The sequence below is a fragment of the Ornithodoros turicata genome, chromosome 2 (assembly GCF_037126465.1).
Source record: "Ornithodoros turicata isolate Travis chromosome 2, ASM3712646v1, whole genome shotgun sequence".
Lineage (NCBI taxonomy): Eukaryota > Metazoa > Arthropoda > Arachnida > Ixodida > Argasidae > Ornithodoros > Ornithodoros turicata.
Window position 1 is genome coordinate 147412667 of NC_088202.1, and position 22927 is coordinate 147435593.

The 22927-nt window shown below is 44.5% G+C and overlaps 1 protein-coding gene across 1 annotated transcript; it reads right to left on the reverse strand.

The window, feature by feature from the left end:
- Nucleotides 1–93: 93 nt before the first annotated feature.
- Nucleotides 94–20949, reverse strand: LOC135386343 (metaxin-2-like). The gene is made up of 9 exons (XM_064616204.1): nt 20746–20949; nt 20543–20590; nt 19871–19990; nt 14382–14458; nt 12854–12946; nt 10978–11016; nt 10785–10910; nt 478–554; nt 94–403 (listed from the first exon to the last, which is right to left on the reverse strand). The coding sequence occupies exons 1-9, from the start codon at nt 20789–20791 to the stop codon at nt 250–252; spliced, it is 780 nt and encodes a 259-aa protein (XP_064472274.1). The 5' UTR covers nt 20792–20949; the 3' UTR covers nt 94–249.
- Between the last annotated feature and the right edge of the window lie 1978 nt (nt 20950–22927).

Consider the following 22927-nt stretch of genomic DNA (forward strand, 5'->3'; position numbering starts at 1 on the left):
GACGAATAAGTCGCCACCTTCCTTGCGGCCACCACGAGTTTTAATGGTTTCTTTTTTTTAACAAGGGTTTCCAGTAATCACCGCAATCTGAGACAGTGAACGCGAAATATGCTATAAGAGTTAACGTCTCCATTTCTAACACACCTATAGCTGTAAGAGCAGAGACAACCCAAGCGCAGTCAACGGCATCCCGCTAAGCCTAACCGCTCTAAAGTATTCTTTCCATCTCGTAGGAGTTGGTCCCGTTCTTCATGTCTCGGCGAAGTACTGCACCTCGATCCTCCTGCACAGGTCCACCAGGTTGACGAAGCCGCGCACCAGACGGGCGAGCTTGTTGTCCAGGAGGGAGCACATCATCAGGGTGTAAAGATGGCCGAACACTAGGGCGTCCAGCTCGGTAGGCCTAACAGAGATGAGCCCAAAAGGTTATGCTCTTTGGGTTAAACAAACGGCAAAATGCAGCGGGAAAGAGCTCACTTTTCGCCAAAGAAGAACCTCTGATTTCCGAGACGCTCCGAGAGTGCCGCACAGCATGTCTGCACCTCTTCCAAAACCTGGAACGGAAAAAAAAAAAGAAGGAATAAAGCGGCAGTATAGGCTTCGTCCTACCCACGACGTACTAGATTATAACGACCACGTCATAATCGGCAACCCCCTATGAGGAGCCCGTGCGCACGATCCGCTAGGCGGCGCTACTCATCGGCCCGCGAGATCTACATCATGATTGGACGATGGAAATTTGAATTTTGAACCCGCAGAAGCGTACGTACGACTAGCGTAGCAGACGACAGTAACAGCTCCTATGAAAACGCGTAGAATGATGATGATGATAATCAACTTTATAATGAAACATCTTCCGTGGAATATCCACCGCTTGTACAAAACACTAAGGTGAGCGGAAGTACAAAGTATTGCAGAAATTGAGGGAGCAATAACCGGGCCGATCAGTAGCGCCACCGCTAGCTTCCAAATGCGGCGCTGGGAAGGGGTGCCTATGACATGGTCGTTATAATCTACTAGGTCGTGCGGTCCTACCACACCGATATAGACTCTCGTAAAAATCGGGCAAAATGACACTCAAGAGTTATGCCAGACATAGACAAGCAAGAACAGTACAGAAGTCCAAGTCGACCAGACAGAGAATGCATGGTGCCACAGAGTTCTTGGATGCCGGCTCGGCAAAATCCACCCGTCAAGACATTCGACCAGACGCAAAGACTGTCCGCACTGTTGACATAAACGGCGTAGTAGCCTTTTCGTTACCGGCACTGACCCAAACGAGTTTGATCGGATGCTTCTCGACCAGAGACCCGGATGCAGGACCGAACCAAAAACGGGGAAAAAAAACGGTATTTTTGGACGGAACGGAAACCGAAACAAAATGTTACCGAAGGGAAACCGAAAATATGTTTTCGGTTCAAATGGAAATATTGAACTATTTGACCCTCAAGGGGTGGGGGTGGGGGAGGGATCTATTTATTTTGACAGGAAAAAAAGGGGGACCCTCAAGGGAACGTAACGCAAGACCTCAGGTGCACGATGCAAGCCATCCATCGGTGTTTGGGTAGGAAACTCCAGAAACCTCGCATTACAACAATGCGCCAGAGCGCAAGACGGGCTCCTTGTTTTTGTAGTTTTATCCATTTTTTTTTTTTACTTTTCGCAGGTCACACTTGCCATAGTCCCGTTCTCTGCCTTAATTTGAGTGGGATGAACCTGAAGCGGCCTTCGTTATCTGATAACGTCACTAGGACGAATCTAATTCCTGAGCTACTGGGTATTTCTACGTGCAATACCCAAAAGAACTGAAGGATTGCAGTTGAGGAAAATGCCCGCAAAATACCCAAAAGGCCGGCCACGTGCTATCACACCGATGCATTTTCGTGATATCCCGCGTGAGGCATGACTATACACTCATATTATCTTCCAGCGCTCACCTTACCTGTAAATCTACTCCAATTACCGTGTATTCACACCAGCGACATACTCACTGGAAGATTCTAGTGGAAGAAAAAGCAAAAAAACTGCTCACAGATCCGAAGTTTCCTCCCGTGTTATGTTGATCATTCAAACGGTGCCGGAACCGCGCCAGAGTGGCGTACCGCGCACTTAGCAGACGACACTTTAGCAGATGACACCGTCAGCGTCTTTTCCTGTCGTCTGCTACGGAATATCTTGCGGCTATGTCGCACGATATTCCCCGCGGTTAGCAGTGGACGTGAAGACACGACGTTGAGCGCTCCCGTTCACGTAACAGCAGAAAGCTATGACGTTATCCCCATCTTCCGCTGGAGTAATGTCGCTCGTGTGAATACAAAGTACTGTTTAGATTCGCAGCTAGCCAGGAACAGGTTGCAGCTCTACAGTTTGAGCCCTCAAAGGTGCGTTTGGTAACGCCACGGTCAGGCCATTTTCGGCCTGTATTGTCCGTAAAAATACACGTAAATGCGAAATTAAACCCGTCCTTGTTCCTTTCTCATATGGTGGTGATGTTGGTGGAGGTTTGACGCTACACATAACGATGAGCCCCGAGATTTCCACCACTTCAGTAAAAGCGGACATCAAGTTTGACCCATGAGAAGTAGACACCGCGCCAGATGTCAAGAAACAACAGTAAGGTTTATGCCCTGATATATTGCACAACTTCATTAGGTAGCGCCAACAGCGAGCACTTAACATGCCACGCAATAGCACTTATTCGACAATGATCAGATGCGTTTTTTTTTTGTTTTGTTTTTTTTTTTTCAATCTACTTCTTTCTCTTTGTTGTCGCGGAAAAGAAAGCGAACATTCTGAGAGTGGGTCTGCGTCATGCCTTACCACGCAAGAAGTCAATGCTCCAACGATTCTTCCCACACGTCAAGAGAGCGATCTGTCTTCCACGAACATACTCGCTCTTCACGCCGACCAAATATACAGACACCGAGTCGCGAATTACAACGCAGAAGGCAAAATCACGTTCGAAAGGAAAACATCGCCGAACGTCCGAACCAAGAGCACGAGACGAGACAAACACAGCAATAATCGTACGTAGCTGAAGTCGTAATAAGCGAACTCACGCCCAGGTCTATCCATACCTGACATCAAGTTCGTCGAAGCGGCTAAAACGAAACAAAGAAGGGAAATCCCGCCCATTTCGAGCAGACGACAGGCGGTTGAATCATCTCACAGCTGTCGTCTGCGTGGAAATTATGAATCGTAAAACGTGGTTATTGGCCCGAAAGGAGGGGAATCTCGTCTCTACCCGGTACACGAACAAAAAAATAAAAGGAGAGAGAAAAAAAAAACATCGGGCGTAATAAATGCAAACAACCTTGCAAGGTCGTTCCTGCGTGGCCGATCGTGGCAGTTTTACTCTTGCGGGTTATGTTGCATCCGGTTTGCGCCGAAGCAGACGGCGCCACTGTCGCCGAAGGGGTTCCGAAATAGCTGTACGCTTTCACGTCACGCGTTTTTTTTTATTTTTTATTTCTTGTTCCCATGTTGAAGAAAGCCGCGACGACCTTAGTGGAACAATGTGGAAGCGTCGTACGCGTAAAAACAAACGATAAAAAATGCACTGAAAGAGGAATTCGCAGAGCCCTCGACTTGTACGCCCGTGGTTGTACTCTAATCAGAAGTAGACACTCGTTTCGTACAAAAATAAACAAAAGCAAAACAAAACAAAAAACAAAAAGCACTCTCACAGGTGAGAGTGTTTGAGAGAGAATTTTTTATGTGAGAGAATTTTTTAACGTTTTAATACGTGCATCGAAAGTATACGTGGAAGGTCTTCCACATATACGTTCGATGCACGTATTAAAACATTTCGAGACAGCAGGCACCGTGCAGCGTTTCTTTCGATGGCAGCGCCCACTCGAGGGGAAACACGGCGTAAACGCGTGGTACCTGTCAGCGTCAAGCAGTGTAAATTGCGTCGGTCTTGCCGCTCCAAAGGAGCGATTCATTTGAAGCTACCAGCTCGGAGAGTCAGAGAAGACGAAAAAAAAAAAAAAAGAAAACGGAAGCTACCTCTGCGTGGTAGGCTGCCGCAATGCCTCGATATTCCCGGTTGCGAAATTCCCGAATTCCTGGTCTCGAAATAAATAAACTGTTCGACTGCCTCGTATGACATATGCCGTGTTTGCCGTAAAATTTTCTTCCTTCCCGAATATGTGGTACGAGCAGGAATGTTGTCCACATTGCATAGCGCCTGATACGACGGTCAAGTAAAGGAGTATAACGCGCTTGCGCGTTACAGTTCAGCGTGAAGACGCCTTCACCCAAGAAAACTTTTATCGGCATTTCATGCAACTTCCTGCTCAGTGCATTGCTTCTAGCTTAGCACCGATTTCGTGCAGTCAGGATCACTGTCAGCGACCAGCTGAGCATCAGGATGCGGACTTATAGTACCGCAGCTCGCGTGAAACAATAGGGTTTATTCACATGACGTCATCCGAAGAAGACCGCCACTGTCGCTAGCAGGCAGAGATGCAAAATTTCGGAAATTTTGAATCGCTAGAAAAAAAAAACGTGTTTTCTCGTTTTTTCGTTCCCGAAAAATTGAAAAAAAAAAAAAAAGGAAACAGACGCGGTTACTGCCGAGTCGAAGCATTGCCGGCCAAGCCACAGCATACTATGAGCTAGAAGCTTTAGTAGTGTTCACCCTCTAGGCATAAATGCGGAGCAGAGCATCCCATGAGACTGCTGTCTACTCAGCGATAGGTAATTGGAACAACCCGTCCACTCCGACCAGAACTCCGACATTGTGCGAACGCGATGGCGATCGCTTGGAGCAGTCAGACGGAGCTCTAAGTTGGTGGCTGTTGGCGGATTAGAGGCACCTAAGGCACTTCTGGCGGGTTGGAACGCATCGAAGGCACGAAAATTTATATTTTTGAATTTTGTCGCCTGGAAATTTTGGGCAATTTTTCCTGAGACGAGGAAAAAAACGTTTTTTTCCCAAAATTTCCGGATTTTTTCCCGAGGCTTCGCATCTCTAGCCGCAGATGTGCTGCATTCGGCCGCCATATATTGCAGGTCCTATTCTAAGCCCTCACCCACATCGCAGTCACCGTATATTTGGTGTTTCAAAGTTATTGTGCCGTGTGATTTGTAGCATGTCCAAGTAATTTCCATGTTTTCGACCTGTCCATGTTTTCCTCCTGGTCCATGTTTTCGACGTATAAAAAGCATATGGCAGCGAACGAGGGCGGGAACATACCTTCTGGGGGGACCTACATAGTATGGCGGCGAGGTGATGTCAGTAAATAAATCCTACTACGCCGAGCACCGTGCTTGGAACAAGATGAATGAACATGATGAAGCTTGGCTAGAAATAAAATTTACTATGTGTACGGACACCGGCGTTTTGTCTCTCTTACTCGGCCACAAAAATGGCGTACGCCCCCCCCCCCCCCCCCGTTTTCAACAAATCGGGGAAGATAACGATATCATTCGAGGTGATGGTGGGCTAGGAGCGTGCTATGCGGTCAAGTTCATCTTTAAGAGCGTGCGGTTCCCCCGAAAATAAAGAAATTCGTCGAGGCAGAGGTCAACATCCGTGTGCAGCTTGAACCTGGACGAGATCACTTACAACCGGCACACGATCACATTCAGTCACGCACGTCAATTCGCGTCTGCTTTGCGATTTCCGCATACCCTTCGAAACGCATCTGTGGAGCTCGCAAGAAAAAAAGAAAAAAGAAGAGACAAAAGAAGAGAAAAGAAAAAAGAAGAAGAAAAGCGCCCATCCAGGTCCATGTTACATCATCGAGAATGCGCTTCTCTGACGGCAACCTTCCATCCGAACCGTGACGTGCGCCGGTTAGTCGCTTCGTTGATGGGCCACGCGTGCTTGGCTCTCATTGGAGCCAAAATTATCGTTTTGCGTTCAGAGGTTACACAATGATACTAAACCCGCGTACCCCCCCTAAAAAATATGATGTCGTGGCTCCTGTCTGATTACAGAGATAATAAGGGCCTAATCTCCTCTGCTTTCGCATTGGATCACTATAGGGGGTGCCTTTTAGGTCTAGATTTCAACATATGTTTCAGTTTCTTTTTTTTTTTTTTTTTTGTAGGACTGCTTTCACAGAGGATTGTCTCGCATTTTTCTGTCTCACTTTTACCCCAGAGACCCTAGGAGCTAATTAATTTTACGTAATTAGTCATCTTGTAGTTACATACTCTTTTCGAGGGAATGTCTCCAAAGCACCTCACCTGCAAAAACGGTATCTATGCTGCTCTCATCACTTTGATAATAAATCCGTAAATAATAACAAACGCACCTCGAATGTATCATCAAAGTGGAAGTGAAATTATATGGGCTGGCGCCACCGTTCAAGCTGTACTAATTCTTAGCAAGAACGTGCGTAACATCAGCATGCAGAACTACCCATGACAGTAGGCCCCTTTAGCAAAAAGTGAGTATATAATCATCAAGAGGGAAACCTTCTAATGGAGGCTGGAGGTCACGTCAATGCAAAGTGCTCCACCACAAATCTCAACTACAGAAGAGGTGTGTATTGTCATCAAGTAGAGAATCTTCTACTGAAGTCTGGACGATGGGCTGGTGCACAATGCTCGACCACAACATCCACAAACTACTAAAAGGAGGAATGTATTGTCATCAAGTGGGGGAACCTTCTACTGAAGTCTGGACGATGGGCTGGTGCACAATGCTCGACCACAACATCCACAAACTACTAAAAGGAGGCATGTATTGTCATCAAGTAGGGAACCTTCTACTGAAGTCTGGAGGATGGCCTGGTGCACAATGCTCGACCACAACATCCACAAACTACTAAAAGGAGGCATGTATTGTCATCAAGTGGGGAACCTTCAACTGAAGTCTGGAGGATGGCCTGGTGCACAATGCTCGACCACAACATCCACAAACTACTAAAAGGAGGAATGCATTGTCATCAAGTGGGGAAAAAACCTACTGCATGTGGGACTGACTCTTGAAAAAAGATGCACGCAAAATATATCTTGTATCGCTTTGTTTCAGTACTCAAACAGCTGGAAAAGCGACGAGCTTTCCACTATAACGGTGGGAAGCAGGCATTAATTGCAAGATTTGCAGAGTGCAAAATTTAGGTTATGCCACCCTCGGCGTGTGCAACAAAAAATAAAAGCCGTTGTCTGCTCCACAATTCAAATTTGCCTGCCATCATGCCACAAAGTTCACCAAAGACATGCATACGCTGAATTCATCCCATGGTAAACAGAACAGATTCGGAACACTATACTTGTAACTTAGTTATTTCCCAAGACTAGGTAGAAATGTTGTTAAGGGTCAAAAAAGGATGTTGCTAAACAGGATACGGGTAAAAAGGGTCAAAATCCAACTGAGAATAAATGTGTATTACAACAGATGGTTAAGTACCATCCTTAAGAATTGTCTTGTTCTAGAACCAGGCTATATGATCCAAAACTTTGCAAAGCACAAACACATTGCAAGGCCAATTATCGGGACGTGAACCAGTTATCAACACATGCTTGCAACCAGGGAGCAGTAACAGAAATGGTACGTTACCAGAGTTGGAGTCGGTAACAGGAACAAAAACGGATATGCATAACCACTTTCCTCCATTACAGGAAACAACAATAGAACTGAAAATGGCCAGCTGCAGCGACACGCATTACTATTTTTCTAGGGCCCTTATCCCTGCAGGACATTGCCTGAGTACCATAAGCAGTATGGCAAACATACCATCCAATATTCAGGTTTCTTCTGCTTTTGTTGTATCTCTAGAGTTGCTGAACTCAAAATTTAAGCAAGGCACTAAAGAGAATGCAGACACTTCATGCATAAGTCAGTGCATAGACCAGTTAATGGCTTCACCATAGTGAAGATTGCAAACTTTTCCTATAATTTTTGCCTATAATTCCCTTCTTCCTTATATTCAGTTTTTTTTTTCTGCAACCATGTTTGTCTAGGTATTATTCCTAAAAATCAGTTTTTAGGCATTGTTTTGATGTTTCATGAGTGCAACATTCTATGCTTACTGAAAAAAGAAAAAATGGCTTGTGCTGCTATGTGCACTTCCAAATAAAAACAAATACAAAAATAAACACAAAATATGTCTTCTACGAAGTTTCTTTCAAATCTCCGAACACGTAGGACTTCAATGAAGCCAATTACACATGTGGTGTGCGCATTATGTGTGCGCAGTAGAGCCCCGCACTATCCGCGGATGGAAGCGGATATCCGCAGGATACTTGCGGATTCGGGTGAAAATTTACTTTACTTGAAATTTACTTTCTAAAAACTTTAGAAATTTCATTCCACGTGTTACAGAAGTCTCCCCATATCGCGTTTGTTGAAATGTTTACCTTTGCTTGTCGTCGTGAGTCCTTCCGTGATAGCATGGAGGCATCCGAAATTATACCAACGTATGCTTCCTGCGGTCTTTACGCGTCCTTCAAAACGTGCGGATTTTGCAGATCGGATGCGGATGGTGTGTTTTGCTCAGTGGATCGGATGCAGATGTAAACTGTTGTGTATGTTGCGGATGCGGATCGGACGCGGATAACGTGTGCGCGGATGCGGGTCGGATGCGGATGCAAAAAAATCTCATCCGCGCAGGGCTCTAGTGCGCAGTACGGGTGCACGTTACGTGTGTGCATTATGGGCGCACATTATGTACACCGAAAGTTTTTGTGTCGAACTTATTATCGGGATAAAACGATCAAGCTTGTAGGTGCGAAGCAAGCTTTTCGAAAGCAAAAGTGGCGGAACAAGAAAAAAAAATACAAGACGAAGAGAACGGCTGGAACCGCAAGACCACCGAGAGCCAGCCCCGCGTACGCATAATTTGGAGCTATTAATTGAGGACAACATTTGGTTGTGTGGTGTATATAAACTAAAATCACTTCATGTCACGAAGAAATGCAGATTTTTTTTTCCCCGAAATTGTGTTTCACAGCTCGCTTTTGTCTCTGCTCGAATGGGTTGGGAAACAGCAGCACGAGCATCCGTGCCAGCGACAGAATCTGTAGCATGTCTGGAGATGCGAAGCCCCCCCAAAAAACAGGAAATTTTTGGAAAAAAACTTTGTTTTTTTCCTCGTCTCCAGAAAAATTGCCCAAAATTTCCGGGCGACAAAATTCAAAAATGTAAATTTTCGTGCCATCGATGTGTTCCTACCCGCCAACAGTGCCTTAGGTGCCTCTATTCCGCCAACAACCACCAACTTGGTGCTCCGTCCGGCCGCTCCAAGCGATCGCCATCGCGTTTGCATAATGTCGGAGTTCTGGTCGGAGTGGTCGGGTTGTTCCGATTACGTATCGCTGAGAAGACAGCAGTCTCATGGGAAGCTCTGCTCTGCATTTATGCCTAGAGGATGAACACTGCTAAAGTTTCTACCTCATTGTATGCTGTGGTTTGGCCGGCAATGCTTCAACTCAGCGCGGTAACTGTGTTTGGTTCCATTTTTTCAAATTTTTCGGAAAAAAAAAAACCAAAAAGAACCATCTTTTTTTTAGCAATTCAAAATTTCCGGAAAAAATGTCTCTCTAAGCTTGTCGCTTGTTATGGTGTCCGCGCTTTAGCTTCTGAGCACTTACGTTCGGGTCACGTCAACTGTCATGTGACCTGTCAGGTTAATCTCCGAGCGCTAGGGCATGTTGCCACATTCTGACCATCCGAATTCCTCGCGAGAAAGAGTCTCGAAATAGCAAACTTATGTGTACCAACTGCGCATCCTGCTTGCATGTGACGGGGCTGGCCGGGGTCACGTGATCCTGCTTTCTTCGCAAGAGCTACGGCAGCGCCTGCCTCTCCAGTGGTGCAGCTCACGGCCAATATAGACGAGGCGTTGCCGGCTTCGGCCAGCTTCCACGAGTGATTTCGAACACAGAAGGCCTGTGGCTACAAGTGGCTGCCCGTGCGGCTAATGGCAGCTTGCGGTACGGCTATAGCCGCCGAAAACGTGCCAGTGACTAGCTGTGCTCCTATGGAATATGCCATGTTTGAATAGCAGCTCATTTAATACGGAGGGCATTGCATCGTCCAAATAACCAAGAGTTGTCCACCGGTGCTGCTGATGAAGGAAGTAATGTTTGTGTGAACCTTCACTGAAAGCTGATATCAGCATCTTCGTGAAAGACATTTTGTTTTATTCTACAGAAACTTCTTACCACTCCACCCGGCGCTTTTGCTGGGCGATGAATGTTTTGTATCTTTTGAAAAGATCTACATGTTTTTTTATTAGAGATAGTGGGTTTTTAAAGGATCTGTGATTTTAATTACTAACCCAGCACTTAGCACTGTTTTAGTAAACACCCAAATTTTACGTACATAAAACTTACACTGTCTTGGCACATTATGGCCTTCGTCGCTTATGCGCCATGAAAACCCGAATCATCATCATCACTGAAAGTTGACCTTCACGTAATTCACAGATTAAAAAAAGAAAAAGAAAAGGGCTGTAGAGAACTATCCGTGTACTCATACGAGCAACATCATCACAGAATATTCTAGTGGAAGAAAAAGCGGGAACACTGCTCACAGAGCAGGAGTTCCATCTCCCGTGTCGTGTTGAGCATTCACACGGCGCGGAATATCGGGAGTGGTGTAACTGCGCGTTTAGCAGACAACACTTAGCAGACGACACCGTTAGCGTGTTCTCCTGTCGTCTGCTACGGAATATCTTGTGGAATATCTTGACAGCAGCAAGTATGATGCTTTTCGCATCTTCCGCTTCTGGTGGAATGTCGCTCGTGTGAACACACGGCATGTGGAATAATTAGCACACATATAAAAGAGAAAGGTTTTGTGGAACGAAACAAAATCTCACATCTTCCAGCGACTTATCCCTCCAATCAGCGACCGCTAGCCTGGCAGCAACCTGACGTCGCTTCTTGAAACAGAGGAAATGGTTCAGCGGCCACGGGAAGACCGAACCGTAACGTTGCTGGGTATCCTACAAAAGGCAGCGGGCAGAAACCACTGATGCTATTGAAGCCACATTGTGAATTCCCCGTGCTTACCTCACTGTAGGTCTCTTTGTGCTCCCAGCAAATGTAGAGCTTGAATAGAAAAAGAAAGAGCGTGAGAGAGAGAGAAGCGTACTCAGGCTCACTGGAGCGGACATTAGAGCACTGCACTGGGTTTGTTCTTAGGTATGTGCCTGCAACGAGTTTCTCTTGATTTACCTACCCAGGACGAGCCCAGCCCAATGGTTCCCTACGTTGCAGGAGCCCGAGGTGTTTCTGGGCCACCCAGCTCGAGATAAAAAAAATTGTAGGCTACTGCGCGTACTCAGTCTTGCCTTCCCGGACCATAAAATCTAAGGCCTAAACCTGGGGTCAGGACCGCCCCTATTCGTAAGCTGTTAACCAGCTTTGCAGACACCGTAACAATTTTAAAGACTATGATTATTATGACTATTAAGACTATGATTATTAAGACTATTATTAAGACTATGACTAAAGACTTAATGATTACGTATGCTTTATGGCAAAAGGCAATTGTTTTTTAGCCGAGGTAAATCCGGACGTAAAACAATCCAGAGAATGCCGTTAGGTTTCAATTATTTCGAGTTATTTCCACTTCATAGATCACAGGGTTTGTGATCAGACACTGAAAAAAGCAATGGATCATGAGAGTTATGATCTCATTTGATCCTTCCTCAGGATTCTGTGTGCACTTATATTTGTAGATGGACTAAACCTGGCATTTTGCATAATCCCACTGGAAGTCATTACTACATCCACTACTGTTGTCCCTACAATATTCCATGGCAAGACAGAGGTAGTGTATATTCCGTCCCTGCATGACGGATCCCTGCATCAGTGAGGCAGTGCAGTGAGCTAGTCTGCAAGCTGGAAGGAAGTTGTCACGTTTCCGCTCAGAGACAGCAGGAAGCGAAGTGTTGGACACAGCAGTTGGGGCTCCACATGTTGCAGTGGGGTAGAATGGTGAACTGCTCTGTACATTGGTGAGGCCAAGTTTTCAATGCGAGATAACGTTTTATTTATTAATGTTGTTCACTATTTAGTCACAAACGTGCAGCAATGATGCGCCGCCTAACTCAAGGACTAGAGATGCGAAGCCTCGAGAAAAAAAAAAAAGAAAATTTTGGGAAAAAAACAGTTTTTTTTCGTTTTTTCCCTCGTCTCTGGAAAAATAGCCCAAAATTTCCAGGCGACAAAATTCAAAAATGTAAATTTTTGCGCCTTCGATGTGTTCCTAACCCGCCAACAGTGCCTTAGGTGCCTCTAATCCGCCAACAACCACCAACTTAGAGCTCCGTCTGGCCGCTCCAAGCGATCGCCATCGCATTCACACAATGTCGGAGTTCTGTTAGGAGTGGACGGCTTGCTCCAATTACCTATCTCTGAGTAGACAGCAGTCTCATATGGGATGCTCTGCTCTGCATTTATGCCTAGAGGATGGACACTACTAAAGCTTCTACCTCATTGTATGCTGTGGTTTGGCCGGCAATGCTTCGACTCAGCAGTAACCACGTTTGTTTCCATTTCTTTTTTCAATTTTCCGAAAAAAAAACCCAAAGAACCCGTTTTTTTTTTTTTCGAGCAATTCAAAATTTCTGGAAATTTTGCATCTCTAAGTGGGGTGGAATGGTGAACTGCTCTGTACATTGGTGAGGCCAAGTTTTCAATGTGAGATAACATTTTATTTATTAATGTTGTTTACTATTTAGTCACAAACGTGCAGCAATGATGCAATGACGCCTAACTCGAGGACAGCCACTTTGCTCCAGCTTCAACGCGCTACTGGAAACCGGATGAGGCAGAATCTCCGCAAGCTGTCGTAATTTTGTAAGCAATAACCAGAGATGCCGCCTCGTCATTTAGGGAGGTACGAGACTTTTTTAAAAGACCAAGCTCCGCTCAAACTCACCTCTGCATTGACTAGCACTGTGTTGACGAGGGACATGTAAGCTCGCATGTCCGCCTTCTGCTGTACAGTCAGGTGAGGATTGAGCTGAATGCCCTACGTGAAAATGAGCATTTCTTGTAAGAAAATGGCACCACTAGAGTGCAGAACGAGAGAAGAAAAATAAATTAAGAAGTACAAACAGTAAAACCCGCAGATAGCGATATCGCGTGTAACGACATCCCTCGTAAAATGATGGTTCATGATTTTACCGTCAAAACATACATTGTTTCGACGGGGAAACGACCGGCGTGTAGCGATGGAGACCGCGGTTTACGAGCGCTCGTAAAACGAATGTGGCACGCTGTCCCGTGCGCGTGACCGCAGAGTTGCAGAGTTGCAGATTTTCACCGCGATAAGATACGGTAGAATCTCGACGATACGAATCACGAGGGGTAGCGGAAAAAATTTGTATCCTCCGAAATTCGTGTCAAAAGAATTCAACTGAAATAAAAATTGAGGCAAGAAAATAGACAGTGACTGTTCATTTTTCGATACTGTCAATGAAAGAGGTAGGCGGTAACGCTTTGTCTCTGTATTTGGCCAATGCTGCTAAAATTCGCGAGATGGTTCTAAAGGCCTAGCACGTGCTTCCGGGACGTGTAACCGGATGAACAATCTATTTAACGGAAGCCTGCACTTATCGGGCATTATCCAATCTTTGCCACTGCACCCATGAAGGACTGCATGCTGAGCAATGAAGTGACGATATATGAAATATTTGCTGAAACATATTGATTAACGGAAAATATGAAAATATTAACTGTAATGGAAGGGCAGCACAGTACATTTCTTTTTGCCCTCGTTCCCCTTAGTTTCCCTCTCCCAAATGTGCTACCGAGGATACGATTTGGGGGCCGAACCCCTGTACACACCTTAGGAGACTGCGAGAAAATCGAAAAGCGAAACCTAAGAAAGCACAGCTGGTGGTAGGATTCGAAACCACTACCTAACTGTATTCAATATGACCTGGGAGTTACTCGGAGAACAACACACGTACCGAGGTCATTTCGAGCAACTTTAACGAGCTTGGTTGCCAGTGAAACTAAGCACTCTCGCCATCTCAGGGATGGCCATAAATACATCTTTTGACTATTTAAATATAAATACGAAATGCTTTGTTGAAAGGGGTATTTAAATACTCTTCATAAACACTTTTCGATACGAGTATTTAAATACAAAATATAAACACAGTATTTAAATACCGTAGCTACTACCCTAAACACTGCGAGGAAGATTAGCTTCTGGAATTACAGAAATGACGATGATCGTAACAACGAATCGGCAACAATAACAGTATTTACGAGAACAAATACCCAAAAAATTGGCATTTAAACATAATTACAAATACATTTTTCCACTCCGCATTTAAACACGAAATATAAATACTACGTGTATTTATATTTTAAATGTTATTTTAATTACAATGTGTTTAAATACTGCCCATTCCTGCGCCATCTCAATGCAGCTTTTACGTAAACAAATGACGTACCTTCGTGTTTACGAATGCTACGATGGGATCCATTTCGGAGATTACAAAATTTCCGCACTTCAGCACTGGTGCATTGCCTGGAAGAAAAGAAATAGGGGTCATTCCTGAGGGTCAATCCTCAACACACACACACACGTGCAGTAAAACCCCGAAAGTAGGGAGCAAAAACGGACAGACGGACGGACAGACGGACGGATGCACACACACGTGCAGACACACGCGCGTACAATGTGCCTGGAAGAAAAGTATCATTTGGGTTAGATACAGTGTTTCGGTCTTTTTTTTTTTTCCCCCTTTCCCTTTGGCCACAAGTACGACATGACTCTCGTCGACAGGCACTGCATTTCAAAGTACCATTCCAAACCAAATTTTGTGTCCTCAGAGTTGAACCTAATGAATGCCATTGCCATCTAGGTTTGAAATCCCTGTCAGTTGCATTTTTCTTTAGGCATTGGAGGCTGTTTGTGTTGTCCCTAAATGGAGCTTGCCTCAGAAGATTTTCGTTGTGTACTGTCTCACACATGCGTGTAGCCAGGTGGGGTTACGAGGGTTCAACCCTAAAAGCCCCTAAACCCCACGATGCTCGTTAGTTCAAATACACTTGTACTGCAAAGCAGGAAGAAGTGCAATTAAGTGTTATATTTTAAAGGGGAATTTAAAGTGCTACTACGGAGTAAATCTTCTTGTCTCACTTCATATTCCTGCAAAACATTTTGGCTCTACATGACGCGAAAGCTAGTTAAAATTAATTTTTATTTTTGAGAACTGCGACGTCATGTTAGGCTCCGACGGAGCGCCCGGCACTCATCTGGCAACGTTGTTGCCCTTCACGTCTTTCGGGGAGCTTACTCTTTTGCATTCCATTAGCCAGGGTTGGCTACCGGAAACATAAACGAGAAACGGTAATTACCAAAATTCAACAGGAAACAAAAATGGAAAAGGAAACAAAATTGTTTTGGTTTCCACTACCAGAAACCGAAACAGAAATGACATTCAAAAGTGGTAACGTTAACGGAAACCAAATGCGCAGGACGTTTCCGTAAGTGTTTTCGCGTTAGTATGAAAATTATATAAATCCGCGCTGTTCTTCCAGTCATCATTCATTCATTCGTTTATTTTCGGGACTCTCTTTTGCGTTGAGCCCACTGCGCAGCAAGATGCACGCGAAAGTTTTGGTTGACGTGTTATTTTTGCGCACGAGCGGAAACTTTTCAAACTTAAAGGCACGTATTTCCGCAACCTAGAGAGGCATCTACTTGGTGTATAAGGTGTATAAGATTCGTGACGAACTTTGCATTGAAGTCTTGAGTGTTTGTGTTTGGTGTGGCTGTCCTTTTGCATCCATTATGTAACTACAATGTATCTGACACGAAAAAGCCAAAACCAGACAGTACGAGTTCCGGATGAGAAACAGAAACCAGTACCGAAGTTACCTCGGAAACGGAAACGACATTCTTAAAAGGAAACGGAAACAGAAACCGCTACCGAAAATCGTCCGGAAACGGAAACGAAACGCCGAGTTTTTCAGTTACCGGAAACGGAAATGGAAACAATATTATTTTCGGTAGCCAACCCTGCCATTAGCGGAGCCTCACGCGACATATCCTCCGACCGCTCGGACCTTCGAGAATACACAATGGAGGGAGGAGAAGAAGAAGTGTCACATGACTACTCCACCACGTGACGCTCCCCAGATGCCGTCGTCGTTGCTAGGAGACAAGTGCCCTCTCCAGAACGTGACATCACCGCAATTTGTGAGCTTATGATTACGTCACTCGCTCCTCGCATCATCGAAACTTGTGGAGGCTCAGCAGATCTTCAAAAATCGACAGAAATGCAGAGCGTTCGTGAACAGAATTGAAATTTTGCCTATAGAATCCTTGAGGCACCTTCTTTTCATGCATTAAATAAAATAAATGCTGTTTTCTGAGTCCAGAGTGGCACTTTAAAAGGGCTCTAATGGAGTTGGTAGTTGGGGTCTCACAGGCTACTGGAAGCAGGTATATTCTGTATTCAATGATCATTAATTCAAATGCACTCGTACAGCAATGCAGGAAGAAATATAATTACGCTATTACGCTAAGCTATTTTGCGACGCATACCAACTGTGAGGTGCGTGGAACGGGCTGCTCCGCGTCGAAATGATGAATGAACGCGTCAGAATTACAAAATATCAGTTTGCCAATGTCGACGACGCGTGGATTTACAACAAGAATCGTTCCACTCAAAATAATATTTATGTCAGGAAGAGCATCGTAGAACATACAATAAAAGAGATGGACTGCACAATCACACAACAGCGCCATTAGAACAGTTCCAACACTGCTCTGCAATCTGATCCGTACCGCTGCGCTCGAAATTGGATTGGATTGGATTGGCTGCCGTTACTACAGAATGTGCGGCTAGGCGTGGTGTGCCTGAATGTGTTGCACCCAGGGATCGGAACCGGAACTGAACCCGAACCGAAAAAAAAAACATTATTTTCTGCCGAACCCGAACTGAACAAGAACAATTCTTTTGCTTGTCCTTAACCGAACTGGAACTGAACCAAAAAAATACATACGGTTACCGGTTCTGGAATCGGTTCAGAGGTGAAATAATTGTACTACTGACCAACCTTTTTTTTGACCCACATGACACGGTTATCTCACGCCTTTCTCAACCGGGTACGGGGAGCGTAAGTTCGCTTTCCTGTAGCACAATTACTGCCCATGAACTGGTTGAACCAGGACTGAAAAAAGTAACGGTTCCAATCCCTGTAAATATTCCGACCGCTGACCGATTTTTTTTTTTTTTTTGTCTGCGTATGTGCGGAAGGGGGGGTGTTCTCCCTGAGCCGAACCGATATACCTGAACCGGTTCAAGCTGATAATTTCGGTTCAGCGGAGCTAAACCCGAACCGAACCAATATGCCAGAACCCAAACTCGAACCGGACCGAAAAAAAAATACCGGTTCCAATCCCTGGTTGCAGTGAAGTCGGAGCACCTCTCGTACGATGTTGATTGGCCAAAGAAATGCGGGAAGGAGACGTTCTTGCAATATACTTTCCCTCGAAAATTGGGTATGCTGGAGGCGACGTACCCAGGACGTTTTTTGGAGGAAGGAAAGAGGATTATCCAAAATGGAACTTTTCTTCACGTTTTAATGACAAAACGCCCCGAAAGATTAACCCCCGTTCCTTTTGCGTTACCGTCATGATGACTGGGTCTTTAACGCGGTGAAGAGAAATTTTTGCACTTGAGTGCCCCCCTTTAAGCCTCACCGACCCCCAGCAATGATCCGAAAAACTTTTAGTCATTTTATGAGTTTCCAAAGGTGCACGCAAAAAATAGTTCCACGCTGGGCGTCGAACCAAATCGAGAATCGAAAGCCCGTTATTTTGGGCAAGCCGGAATCGAACAAAAACTGTACCATCGTCCTTCATTCGTGAGTAAAACCTAAAAATAGTCAAGGTTTTCGGTTCAAGTGGAAAGTTAGGGCATCTGGAACTCGAAGGTACGTATCAAAAAGCAGTGTGATGCATCATCTTGAAACTGGGCTTACATTCACAAGGCCTTCAGTCTGCTATGCAACCGTTCAGCGTTTTAGAGTTGCCAATTTCCTTTTTTTTTAGCGATTACGACCAACAAGCCCAGCATACTCCGACTGTATCGTCTCTACCATTTTTACGTTTCCAGGTGGCGCTCCTCTACATCAGTTGTTGAATCTGCCTTAATACCTCCAATCGAATGGCCACACACGTCTTCCTTCCTTTAGGCTCTCGCTTCAGGACCAAAGTGATTCCACCAAAAATCTTATGAGTAGCATAGAGGTAAGAAGCAAAAATTCCCATCCACAAATCTCTCCGGTGTTCGTGTTCAAATTTATGAAAGTCATGAATGCTAAAAAAAATTAAAAATGGGTTCAGAGTCTCCTACACCCCTGGGTCGCTTCAATTGCGATCGCACGCACAAGGCGATCCAAAACCAGTTCGCAGAGGATCTCATAGGTGGCGCCTGCGCTGACGTCAGAACCGGATCTGAACCGTTTTCTGCAAACCGGTACAAAAACTGGAACGAAAAGCGTTTCAGTTCGAAACCCTGGTACCATACATAAAGAATGCATGCCCAGGGATCGGAATCGGTATTTTATTCGGCCCGGTTCCTGGTTCAGGCATATTGGTTCGGTTTGGGTTTAGCGCCGCTGAACTGAAATTATCAGCTTGAACCGGTCCAGGTATATCGGTTCAAGTTCCGCTCAGGGAGAATCCCCCAGATGACAAAAAAAAATTGGTCGCGGTCGTGACATTTACAGGGATTTGAACCTTTTCCTGTCCCGGTTTAACCGGTTCATGGGCAGTAATTTTGCCAAATGAAAGCGAGTTTACGCTCACCGTACACGGTTGTAAGAGAAAGGTGTGAGATAACCGTTTCAGGTGAGTCAAAAAAAAAAGGTCGGTCAGTAAGTACAATTATTTCACCTCTGAACCGATTCTCGAACCGGTAACCGTATGATTTTTTTTTCCGGTTCAGCTCCGGTTCGGTTCGGGACAAGCAAAAAAATTGTTCAGGTTCGTCAGAAAATAACGGTCTTTTCTGGTTTTCGGTTCGGGTTCAGTTCCGGTTCCGATACCTGTGCATGCCTAACGTATACACACACAGTAAACCTTCGTTACGTAACGAAACTGCTTTGCACTGTTCCGGTCCAAATACAGTCAACCCTCGATTTATGAACACCCTCGGTTCCCCGAAAAATCGTTCATAATTCGAGGGATTCATAAATCGAAAATTCTGTTGAGTGAGTACTATCGAGCAAATGGAACAGTATTTCCGTGTTGATATTGTGTTTATAATGCAATATATTGTGTAATTTTGCTTTCGACCATGCCTTCTGCTGTATCAATCTCACAAAACACAGATGTTAGCGCATTCACACTATGTTTATTATGCAATACTAAATAGTTTAATTTTGCTTTGGACCATGCCTTCCGCTGTGTCAATCTTGGAAAGAGGAGATGTCAGCACATTCGCGCTCAACTGGTCTCGGATTTCCTCTGGGGTTTTTAACCTACGTTTATTAGTCTCCGGGCGACAGCGGACACCTTATTCATGAATTGAGGTCAGGAACACTTCTGCAAAAACCCGTTTGTTGTTCGGATTTCGAGGGGTTAAGAACCGAGGGTGCAATACCTGGAAAACGTTTTGTCCGTTCAGGCGTCATTCATAAGACCACGAATAATCCCTTTGAAGGTTTTTGTTGGCCTCGGAACGACCCGTTCATAAATTGAGGGCAAAAATGCTGGGCAACTCCTAGTTGGTTCCCAGAAATTCCATTCATTATTCGAATATCGAGGTTCATAAAAACGAGGGAAAAATACATGTAAAAAGTTTGGTTCCTCGTGCTAGTGTTCATAAAACGAGGGAATTCATAAATCGAAGGTTCATAAATCGAGTGTTGACTGTATGTGTATTTTTCTACCCGGACTGTTAGAATTGTACGACTGACTTGCCTGATGGTGAAATACTCTCGACATTAGGCCTCATTTCCACTTCGTGATCCAACCCAACCATCCTTAAGTACGTCTGGACGCTCAATGATGCTGTGCTCTCGGGTAGTAGGATTTGAGACTCTGCAAAGAGAAGAAAAGTTTGTGCATCGAGGCAGTTCATATGGTTCATGGAAATGATGAGGGTGGAACAAGATCGCTGTTTGAACCCACATTGTCGAGACTTTTCCCCAAATAATGTTTGGATGTTTCATCTATCTGTCTGTAGTGTACTGGTATTTTTCTCAGGAATACCGACGTGAACTGACAAAATATCGCTATTTCAGTGCATGTTTATCGTTGTTCTGTTTTGGATGTCGATATTCAAAACCCCAATCTTTTTGCTCCTCTAGTGGCGAGCTTAAAAGTTATTGCTATTGGTAAATTTTGCTCCGTGATGTCTGTCTGCAGTCACTATTCGATTCAACCAGGCTGGTAACTCAGCAAGAAAGTTATTGGCAAAAAAGCTTCAGTTCTATAAACAGGTAGAGTGCAGCAGAACAAATACGTCTCCTAGCTACTGTTAATATAGCATATTTCCAGAGCGGTTTGAAACTAACGGGGGTTGTAGACATCATCAATTGCTGTCTTGAAGAGTGTGAACTTTTGTTTCATAGATTATACAAACTGTCATACTTTCAAAAGACTGGAAAAGCTTCGCATCTTCCGGCCAAGGTTCCTGTCCTGCAAAGGTTTCCAAATGAAAACATCGTAAATACGTTATCAAAAATTATTATGGCACTTACAGACATCTTTGTTTTAGAGTGTCACTTTAAATGTTTTCATCGAAGGGTTAAAAACAAAATCGCTGAAGTTCGTTTGTAAAGAGGGGCACGTACCTCCAAGTTCTACCGCGATTGACTCGGTTAGTAAAACAGAAGGCATCTTTTCTCTCGTTTCTGCCGTTCTTGCCTTTAATCTTTCAATGAGTACGACTCACGACTTCCCACAAAATACGGGCGAACGGCATACACAGCAAACCGCACATTTGCTTTGCAAGCTTGTGCGTGCTTGTGCCGGCTCTGACCGGCTACAGTGGCCAGTGGCTACAGCTACAGCTTCAGCTCCACATCCACCTTGCATCTACAAGTGACGATCAGTGGCGACCCTATACGGAAGGACTGTTGGCGATAAGGCGATAAGATTACAAGGCGCGACATCAGTGCCAAGTGCGGGTTACTTTTTATTGAAATCTCTAATATTTGTTATTATCACTGTACACCCGATACACACAATATTTGCCTCGATGACCTCGATCCAACCAATGACGGTGGCGCCACTTGTAAACGGCAAGTAAACAGAAGCAGAAGGAAACTAGTTGTTGGTTTCGATTTTGCGAGATCCGTGCTTTTACTCTCGTGTAAAGCTGTGTTACTATAGAACTAGACTTCACCAGCGGTTTATCCTGATTCTAGTAAAAGTTACGTGGGTCGAAGCCAAATGTAATCACTCTGTTGTGATCTTTCCAGTCTGAAGAAGACTTCACGCCGACGATGGACAGGTACGCCTAGTTGCGACGGTAGATGAAAGGAGAACATCACAGTTTTGTGCGAACAGTAAGCACCCTCTGCTCGCGTGTCATGATCCACATGCTTCATAACGTGCTTCGTATACGTATACCGTTTCAGCAAAAGCAACCTTCTCTTATAGCAATTTGCATCGAGTCTCAAATTTCAGAACTGGGAGATATGACCTCCGTCGCGTACTTCTGTCAAGATGACGCGCAATATTTTTAACTCTTGTGTACAGAAAGTTAATCAAGACCTCCTCTTGCGATTAAGGGATAGCGTATGTCAAAGTACAAAAGGGTCTGTGTTCCTACCTCATTTACGACGTTACGTAGCTACACCAGAAGATTATTGCATACTCCATTGATTCTTATAAAGTGCAAGTGCTTGTTCTGTGTGTGAGAGTGAAAGAGGGATCTAGGGCTTGTGTTACGTTGACAGAGTTCAATTGGTTCAGTTACTAAAACTGAAGGTGATTGAGTCAGCAAATATTCACTATGACTTTTATTGACATAAAATGTTCGAGGCATATACAGTATATAAATTTATGCATTTAATGATATGTCATATTTTATTTGAAACAGTCTAAATTCATATATGTATTTTATCGAGTACCCCCTTGTAACAGAGTTGACCACTTCTTACTAAACCTGAGCATTTTCGGAGCAGACGACACTGTCACTGCTTGTTTGTCGTCTGCAAGGGCTCTTTCTGCCCCTCAAGGGTAACGACACAGCATCTACGTACTTCACTTTCTTTTTCCGCACTCTTCAGGCACACCATAAGGCAACACAAGTTTATGAATGGTACCTGCTGTCAAGTTTCCAAGGTGGTGGTAGTGACAGACTGATGCGCGCAACATCAAGACTATATCAGGGTTGGATGGCACGTCCTCCTGGGCTGACTTCACATTCCAAGTTTTCGACGCGCTTTAAACAAGGACAACCAATAGCAGCACCAGACACTCTGCATGGAGCCATACTAGTGTACGCATGCACAACATGATAAATTAAATTTACAATAAAATATTGCAAACTCCGAAAGTGTACAATGTATACCGTACAGTCACTCTTGAGCTTCACGTGACCACAAACACATTACTGTTGTATTTATCGAGTGTTTGCACAGCACGTGTCAGTCATTTTAAAACTGAAAAATGTTTTGTCAGAAATGTTCTGTTTTCTTTTTTTTTATATATGCTACCATTTCTATGCAGGATGAGAAATTGGTTCGCATGGTCTCGCTGCGCAGCGGTGTGCATTTCCTACCAGCGGGCCATTTCGTATTAAACATCCGCTGAAGAATGCAGTAATGAAACAGCGATCTTTAAGAACAACGGGGACAATCATCCCTGAAGAGAAATTATGTGTCAAAAAATTTGTGGGCTTATTTGCAAACTAATCAATCATATTTTGCATTTGCAGGTACTTTTCCACATTACATTAGGGCAACTCACACTGGGAGGCCCCTGCAATACCTCAACCATAACGACGAATGACATAGAGCAAGCTGA